The sequence below is a fragment of the Neomonachus schauinslandi genome, chromosome 16 (genome assembly GCF_002201575.2).
Source record: "Neomonachus schauinslandi chromosome 16, ASM220157v2, whole genome shotgun sequence".
Lineage (NCBI taxonomy): Eukaryota > Metazoa > Chordata > Mammalia > Carnivora > Phocidae > Neomonachus > Neomonachus schauinslandi.
The window spans coordinates 13458331-13467524 of record NC_058418.1 but is presented as its reverse complement, the minus strand read 5'-3'; the positions used below and the strand labels follow the sequence as shown (position 1 = coordinate 13467524).

General features: G+C 50.6%; 1 protein-coding gene across 2 annotated transcripts; it reads right to left on the bottom strand.

The window, feature by feature from the left end:
* Positions 1-1489: 1489 nt before the first annotated feature.
* FBXO27 (F-box protein 27) lies at positions 1490-8212 on the bottom strand. 2 transcript variants are annotated; one of them, XM_044922252.1, is made up of 6 exons: positions 8167-8212; positions 7277-7673; positions 7009-7120; positions 6830-6925; positions 2764-2899; positions 1490-2170 (listed from the first exon to the last, which is right to left on the bottom strand). In XM_044922252.1, the coding sequence occupies exons 2-6, from the start codon at positions 7626-7628 to the stop codon at positions 2027-2029; spliced, it is 840 nt and encodes a 279-aa protein (XP_044778187.1). In that variant the 5' UTR covers positions 7629-7673; positions 8167-8212; the 3' UTR covers positions 1490-2026. The 2 variants fall into 2 exon arrangements, with proteins under 2 accessions (XP_044778187.1, XP_021556743.1); XM_021701068.1 differs by lacking the exon at positions 8167-8212 and adding an exon at positions 7872-8037.
* Between the last annotated feature and the right edge of the window lie 982 nt (positions 8213-9194).

The window sequence follows — 9194 nt, the reverse complement described above, 5'->3', positions numbered from 1 at the left end:
AGGGAGGTTGCATTGGAGGATACTATGTATTCGTCTTCCTGTGTCACTTCTATACACCAATACATGCTCAGAAAATGAGAAATACAGATAAGCAAAACAAATACAAAATCACCACGGCCAGAGATCACCATTGCACTAACCCTGTAACACTGTAGTTAATATTCTTTTTTTATTTTAACTAGGCTCCACGCCCAACATGGGGCTTGAACTCACGACCCTGAGATCAAGAGTCACATGCTCTACGGACTGAGCCAGCCAGGTGCCCCTATAGGTAATATTCTTATTCTTCTGAATATATATATATACATATCTACACACACACACACACCCAGAAGGTAACCCAGGATATAAATAATTGTATGCACACGTATGTGTATAAAGTGATATCATTAACTGGCATACACACACACACACATATACAACACGTGCCAAAATTAAATTATATGGCTGCTTTTTTTTTTAAGGCAGTGGTCTCCATCTTTCCCTTCCTAGATGTTTCCCATATTCCTCATATCTGAATTCCCCCAGTTGACTCAAAAATACCATCTAGAGCTGAACTGTCCAAACCAGTATCTACTCAAGGCCCACACGCTCCATCTGGTCATGACTCTTATGTCTGTTTCAACCTGTCACAACCCCTTCTTTAAGAAACTGGCAAAACATGCCAACCTCTGGGTGTGTTTGGCTCCTTCTCTGCTGGTGTTTCCCTTCTATGGCAAGAAAGGGGCGGAAGGCCTGACCCCTCCAATGAGCAGTTCATCCTGGGATACAGCAAAGGCAATGGCACATTTCAGGTGCATCACATCAGAAGACCTAGAACATCTAGGGGCAACTGGTTGGTTCCATCAGTACAGTGTGCGACTCTTGATCTCAGGGTTGTGAGTTAAGCCCCACACTGGGTGTAAAGATTACTTAAAAATAAAATCTTAGGGGCGCCTGGGTGGCTCAGTTGGTTAGGCGACTGCCTTCGGCTCAGGTCATGATCCCAGGGTCCTGGGATCGAGCCCCGCATCGGGCTCCCTGCTCCGCGGAAAGCCTGCTTCTCCCTCTCCCACTCCCCCTGCTGTGTTCCCTCTCACGCTGTCTCTCTCTCTCTCTCCCTGTCAATTAAATAAATAAATAAAATCTTTAAAAAAATAAAATAAAATAAAATCTTAAAAAAAAAAAAAAAAGATGACCTAGAACATTTCACTGACCCACCAGCCGTGAGTTAGCCATGACCCTGGACTGGCATGAGGACAGCCTGATCCTGGCTCCCAACTAGAAAGTCACAAGTGTGGTGTCACCCTGATGCTGTACCCAGACCCACTGTCCCTTCTATTGGGAGTTTTCTTCTGTAGTTTCCTCTCCCCCACTGGGACAATTTGTTGCTTTCAAACCAAGTAGTAACCAAGACAGTAAAGTTATATTTCCTACTTCAAAGATCTGAGGCACTTTTGGCAAAATAATAAATTTATTACATATGATTGGCAGATAGTTGTTGCTGATATATTATTCTCTTGATGTTTGCGCAAAATTTCAAAATAAAAAATAATTTTATACACCATACAATCACAGGGGTCCTTGAGGGTCTCCACACATTTTTTGAGCTGGCTGACTTTCAGCTGTGAAACCTGGTTCCCAGCCTTGAAGCTGCAGGGGGTTAAGTTTGCCACCCAAGGTGGCTGGAATTTTCCCAGCTATAAGGACGAGGTTCTACTTCAGGGATGAGTGGCCTTCTCTAAAGGGACCGATAAAGCCCCCTGAAAGCAGAAAGGAGAGGAGACAGGCCAGATGGGACTGGGGCTGAATCAGGGGGCCTCCGGAAGGAGGACTGCCCTATAACAGCAGTAGGTAACTTTGAAGTAAGAACTTTCTTCTAGTAGTTTCTAGAACCTGAAGAGGGGACCTGGCAGAACCCTCGAAGGGATCCTGGAGTACCCAGGATGCCAGGGAGGTACGTGCCCTTGGTTAATGAGAAGTCCTGGCCAGTGGTCCCCAGTCCTAGAAGGCACCGGTCAGGTTGTTGGGCAAGGACAGCCCTCGACTAAGACAACCGGGCCCGCACGACCACGCTGGAATTGGTCACACGGGCTCCATAGTGACCAGCCCAGAACTGCGTGTCCTGGCCCCAGTGTTCGAAAGACACAAAGCGGACGCCCATCTTGATGTTGGAGAACACGTGGGTGACCTGTAGGTAGAGAAGAGATCAGGCAGGTTGCACCCCAGCCTTCTTCTTGAAAGCTGAGCCTGGGGCCTTCTGGCTCAGCGGAATCGCATGGTTCCTCATCCTAATTCCTGTCTCCTTGAGTCTGGGTGGGTGGGTTTTGTTCGTAAGCAGGAGCATGGCGGAAGTAATGCTGAGTGACTTCCGCCAAGTGACTTCCAAAGCTAAGTCAGAAAAGGCAATGTAGCTTCTTTTGGTTTCTCTAGAACCTTCCTGGTGGAATCCTGAGCCACTAGTAAGTTGAGTCTGGCTGCCCTGAGGTTGCCATGATTTGAGGAAGTTCAAACCAGCCCTCGCAGAGAGATGCCACACTGAAGCTCTGGGACTAAATGAAGCCACCAGATGCTATATGCACACGTACACAAATGTACACACGCACACGCACACACACACCCCACCCAGCTCTTCAGCTCCAGCCATTGTCTGAAAGCAACCGCCCAAGAGACAGGAACCAGAAGCATCCCCAGCAGAGCCCTCCTTATAGAAACCACAAGAGGTAATAGATAACGTTCCCAGGCCCTACCACCCCTCTCCCCGTGTCCCTGCCAGAGACTCACCTGAAAGCAGACATTGTTGTTCCACTGTTGGATGGGAACGGGCATAGCAGAGAATTTATCCAGGACAGTCTGGTTGGCATCTAGAAGTTGGACAAGGAGTCGGTACATACAGCCACTGTCGTGTCGGGCTCCCCACCTGTGGGAGGAGGGAGGCCTTGAAGGCTGGACATGCCCACCTCATCTCTTTGGGTGTCTGCCTGCCTCCCCCCAGAATGGCCTCCCCGTGTCTGCAAATCCAAAACATATCCTCGGCTCCGCACGCCCTGTGTCACCTGGGAGCTTGGCCCCACTGCAGACCCAGTGACTCAGAACCTGTACTAAACGAGGTCCCCAGCTGGTGCACAAGGACATGCATTCTCGAAGCAGTGACTCAGAGCAGCCACCCTTCAAGGCACCTCCTCCAGTATTATTCAGGTGACAATGGAAATTGCTCAATGTTTAAATGGTGGCAAAAGATGTAATTTCCAATGGGTACATTGACATTTTAAAATACAACTTTCATATCAGTCATTGAAAAGGATCACGGGAGGAGCACCTAGCTGCCTCAGTCAGTGGAGCATTTGAGTCCCACACGGGTAGAGAGATTACTTAAAAATAAAATCTTTAAAAAATAAAAAAAATAAAAGGACCACGGGAATCTATATTTAGTCACGATGGGATACCCAGCAATATTAAAAACAAAACACAACAACATCCAATGTCCATCGATGGTAAATGGATAAATTACGGTATATGCACATAACAATGGTATACAGCAATGAAAGCAAACTCACTGCGGTTACATACAATTAGGAATCAATTTACGAACATGCAGTTGAAAGAAGCTAGAAACAAAACATATACTGTGGGACTCTCTCTCTCAAGTACAAAAATGGACAGAACTTGGGGCGCCTGGGTGGCTCAGTTGGTTCAGCATCTGCCTTCAGCCCAGGTCATGATCCCAGGGTCCTGGGATCGAGCCCCACATCGGGCTCCTTGTTCAGTGGGGAGCCTGCTTCTCCCTCTCCCTCTGCCTCTCCCCCTGCTTGTGTTCTCTCTCTCTGTCAAATAAATAAATCTTAAAAAAAAAAAAAATGGACAGAACTTATCTATGGTAACAGAATTCAGGATGGCGGCTACCCTGGATGGGTAATGATGGGAAAGGAGCTGGTAACATGAATGTGTTCACTCTGTGATAATTCAGAATCACATACCTAAAACATGTACACTTTAAATAAATAAATAAAATATGTAAATTTAAAAAATGTACACTTTTGATGCTAGAAGTTAAAAGTTTAACTCAAGGGTAACGGGCTGTAAAAATACACAAATAAGTTTCTTCTTTCAGAGACTTCTCATCATTCTACTTCTTAGAATTAGATGTCTGCTCTACTTCTCCCACACAATTCTGTCCTCATGTAATAGTGACATATTCTTATTTTCTTCTGACCGGTCAAAAGACCGCCCCTCCATTCTGCGCTCTGCCAACCACATACCAAAATATACATATATGAACAGAAATTAAAATTTTTTTCTGTGACCATAAAGGTCTAAGTGTTAACATTTTTCCTTTGGATTGAATTATTACCCAGCAGTGGTTCCCAGACTTGGCTGCAGATTGGAATCATCTGGAATTTATTTATTTATTTATTTGACAGGAGAGAGGTAGCAAGAGCAGGAACACAAGCAGGGGCAGTGGGAGAGGGAGAAGCAGGCTTCCCGGTGAGCAGGGAGCCCGACGCGGGGCTCAATCCCAGGACTCTGGGATCATGACCTGAGCTGAAGGCAGATGCTTAATGACTGAGCCACCCAGGCACCCCTGGAATCATCTGGGATGTTGACAAGATATTGTATAGCAAAGAATTTAGCCTTGTCCGGAGGTATGGTGGGGCTTTGCTCTCAGCTTCTGGGAGGTTCTTTCTGGATCCTTGGAATATTATGGCTGCTGGAAGTATCTTTGTTTGCCTGGGGACCTTGGGTCATAAGGATAGTCTACCAATGGGATTACAGTGGGGGGTGGCCGCATCCACACATAGTCTCACCGTGGGGGCTAGCCACTCCAGGAAGACCCAACAATGTGGCTTAAGATATGTCAGGTGCTATCAGTTGACCAGCAGTCCGAGATTAACCACGGGATGAAGCCCCAATAGAAATTCTGGGCAATGAAGCTCAGGTGCACTTCCCCGGTCGGCAATATTCCATGCATATTGTCACATGGCTGCCAGGGCAGGATTGCATCCTGACTCCATGGCAAGAGAGCAACAGAAGCTCTGTGTTTGGTACTTCTGTGTTTCGATGCTGCCCTAGCTCTTCTTCCCTTGGCTCATTTTTGACCTGTTATGTTTTCCTTGTAATAAACTGTAATCATGTAATCGTTCAGTGAGTTCTATGAGTCTTCCCAGTGAATTATGGAAGGTGAGGGTGGTTTTGCGAATCCCCCAAACTTACAGCTGGTGTCGACGTGAGGTTGGTCTTGGGGACTGTGCCCACTAACTTTGCAGTCAGCTCTAAACTTCTCAGATACTGAGACCCAGCTCTCACCCACAAGCACTCTGATTTAACTGGGATGGGGTGTGACCCGGGCATTGGGAGTTTTCAGTGTTCCTGCGTAATGGACAGCAAAATTTGGGAACCACTAATTTTTACGATCAAAGGGCACACCGCTGACCAAAACAACACAAATATGTTACAACAGTTTGATAACTAATGACTAAATTACAAACAGTTTTATTGTAAAACACATCTCCTAATGAGATGGATTTGCAGAGTGGGGGTAAGTTAGGGTGTCTTTAGTTAAAAGTGAATTTGGGAGTGCCTGGGTGGCTCAGTTGGTTAAGTGTCTGACTCTTGATTTTGGCCAGGACATGATCTCAGGGTTCTGGGATTGAACCCCATGTCTGGCTCTGTGCTCAGCTGGGAGTCTGCTTGGGGGTCTCTCTCTCCCTCTCCATCTGTCTCTCCTCCCTCCCCCTGCCTCTCTCAAATAATAAATAAATCTTAAAAAAAAAAAAGTGAACTTGGGGGCACCTGACTGGCTCAGTCAGTAGAGCATACAACTCTTAATCTCAGGGTTATGAGTTCAAGCCCCACGTTGGGCATGGAGCCTACTTAAAAACAAAACAAAAAACCGAAGTAAAAGTAAATTTGGTAAGGCTGAAATTTCAAGCAGTCACTTTGCCTAACTCTCTGGTAGTCTTTACATCTGGGGGGCCGCACACCATAGTGAGGGGCTTGCTTTTTCTGTAAGACTTGAGGACTCTGAGAAAGGGATTGGACAAGGACAAACCATATGATGTTACCACCAGAGATATGATGTGTAGCTGGTAATTTTAGAACCAGGGAACACAGCTGTAGAGGATCTGGAATTGCCGCCTTTGAAATGATCTGGGTCATTGGAAAGTCTTCGTGTACACATACCCTAGTTTCAAGACCATCACTACAGAGCATAAGCTCTACAGAGGAGTCTGAGCCTAATTTCAGGTCTCCCCAATCCCTAGCTGTGCCACCAGAGCAAATCTCCTCCCCTTTCTGAACCTCTCGATTGCTCCCAAAGCTCTGAAAAATCTGAGGTCTTGAAATATACATTCTCAGAGGATCAAGGCTCAGAAAAACAAAAACAAAAAACAAAACCCCAAAAAACACAACTAAAACACTTCACCCTTATAAAGCACTGGCTATGTGCTTGACATGTGACCCTATCTTGTAAAGATGGGGATGCCGAGGCACACTGGGACTTGCCCAAAGCCATAAAGATGCAGAGCCAGGGACCTGGAAAAGTCTGGCTCCAGAATGTCAACTTAGGCAACTATCCTACACTGGGACCTCCTAAGGCAAGGAGCATGTCATTCACAGACAAGACTGAGCTGGGCCAAGTCCTCCTGTAACTAGATCCAATCTGGCATCTTGCAATCCGGCTCCATTTGGGGGTGAGGAGAGGGGCTCAAGGGTTAAGTCATTCACCTCCCTGAGCTGCATCTCTTTATCTGTAAGGGATTGTTAGAGGTGGCCTCAATGAAGTCACCCATGCAATGGTCATGGCGCCTGTGGTCAGTGCTGAGCAAAGGGCTGTTTTTGTCACCATACTCACCAGTCAGAGACACAAATCTCAATCTTGCCACTATCTAGTAGCTCTGGCCACAAACCCTCCTCCTCCAGGTCCAACACCTGCTTTTTGCGACACCAGCTAGGAAAGAGGGAGAAAAGTCAATGAGAACGGGCAGGTCTTCCTCACAACGGGCCCGGCCCTTGCGGGGTAGGGACATTCACCTGAAGGAAGACACGAAGCAGGTCTGCGAGGGGGCCCCGGGCACCGTTGACCTGTTTCCCTCCACCACCCAGCCGTCCCCACCGTGCTGCACCATCCATTTCCGGAGGCCCTCTGTTAAATACAAGAGGCTTGCGCCCAAGTTCCTCGCCCGCCCACCCGCCGGCCGCCGCCTCCCCCCACCGGCTCCGGTGGAGCCCCGCCCCGGCCCCGCCCCCAGGGCGGCCCCCCGCCTCCCCCGCCCCGCCCTCCGGCCCGGTGCTTCCCCACCCTGGCCGCAGGGGTTGCGGATGAGGTTGCGTCCGATCGGGCGGCGCTCGCAGAAGCGGCCCAGGAGGCTGGGCCTGCCGTCGCGGGCTGGGGGCAGGCAGCTGCGGGCGAGCGGCAGCAGGACGCCGTGGTCCCGGGCCAGGATGAGCAGCCACAGGGCCTGGCAGTCCACCAGGGCGCGCCAGCCCCGGCACACCCGGCGGCAGCACCCCAGCAGGGTGCGCGGGGGCACGTGGCTCAGCACCACCAGGAGCAGCTCCGGTGGCAGTTGGCTCAGGTCCAGCGCCTCCTCGGGTTCGGGCTCCGGCGGGGGAACCCGGGCGGGCCGGCCCCGGGAGGCCGAGGCGCCCATGGTCCCCGCCGACCTCCCGCCAGCCCGCGCCAGGTTCGGTGGTGACTGCGGGAGAGTAAGGTCAAGGAGTCAGGGGCCCGCAGCCTCCGCGGCGCGCGCAGCTGCCGCCGGCCCCGCCCCGGCCCCACCACGCCCCGGCTGCGGCCCCGGGTCCCAAGCCCCCACCTCCCAACCCGATCCAGCCCGCCCCGCGCACCCGGCCCTGCGCGCGGCGCCGGGGCCGGCCCGCCCCCCGAGTCCTACCTTGGATCACAGCCAGGGCCCCTCGCCGGCGGGCTCTCTCCTGTCCCCTTGCGTCCCCTTCCCAGCGTCCATCCTTTTACTCGCCAGCCCCTCCCTTTCTAACAGCCAGCACTTCCCAGCCCCCAGCCCAACCTCCCTCTGGCCGGCCGGTCTCTGCGCTCCCTTCCCTCTGGCGGCCCGGCGGCCCCACCCCGGCCCCCAGCCAGCCCCTTCCCGCACCATCCGTACTCGCCAGACCCCCTCCTTCCCGGGTATTCCCCCGGTGGCGGGTGTGGGGAGGACTATGGAACCGGACCTGACGCCGCAGACGAGCGAGGGGCGGGGCCGCCGGGATCCGGGGTCTGTCCGCACCCGCCCGCCTCTTGGAGTGCGGGTGACTCCGCCGCAGGACGCCTGGCGAGGAACAACTGCGGTTATTTTGGTCAGGCATCCGGGCGGGAGGCCTCACACCCGTTCACTCCTTTAAAAATCCCCATCGCCTTTATGGTGGGGCAACGTTATCCCCATTTCACGGGAGAAAACAGGTGGGGTAGGCGCCAAAGGCGTATCTATTTGACTCCAAAAATGAGTGCTCTAACCAGAAATAACACCGGCCACCGTTTACAGAGCGTCTTCCTACCAGTCAGGGTGGCGACCCCCTGAGGTGGGTACCGCTATGTGCCCCCTTCACAGGTGAGAAAACCGAGGCCGGCAGAGGCCAAGTGACTTGCGCAGGGTCACCAAGCTAGTAGATGACAGAGCTTCGATTTGAACCCAGCCAGGCTGGCTCTAGAATCCCTGCTTTTAACCTCTATACTAACTCCACCCAGTAAAAACAAAATGTAAGCCACACATGTAGTTATAAGTATCAGCAAATAAAACCAGACATGGATCCTTGTCCATGTGGAACTTAGATGATGAACAGAAGACATAATAAGCAAATTATAGAGTGTTGGGCAAGTAATTAAAAATAAAAATCTCCTGCCAACCTTGGAAAACCTCTCCGTAAACAGGAAAGAATGAAGCCGTTTTATTATTAAAGCATTAAACCAGACGACAATGCACATGGGCCGTGATGAACAAGAGACATGACATGTAAATTACATAGTGCCTTAGAAGCTAATTAATGCTATGGAGGAATAGACTAGGAAGGGGAATAGGGCACAAGCAGTCTGGGTGGGAGACCTTAATTCTGAAAGATAGATTGACTATTACCCTGGCCTATTTCTTTTCAACACATACGTTTTCAATCAACTTTTGACGTTTTCAAACCTGTCCAAAAGTGGAACAGTGTAAGGAGCACCCAGGTCCACGATTACCTCCTGGCCAGTCGGGTTTCATCCC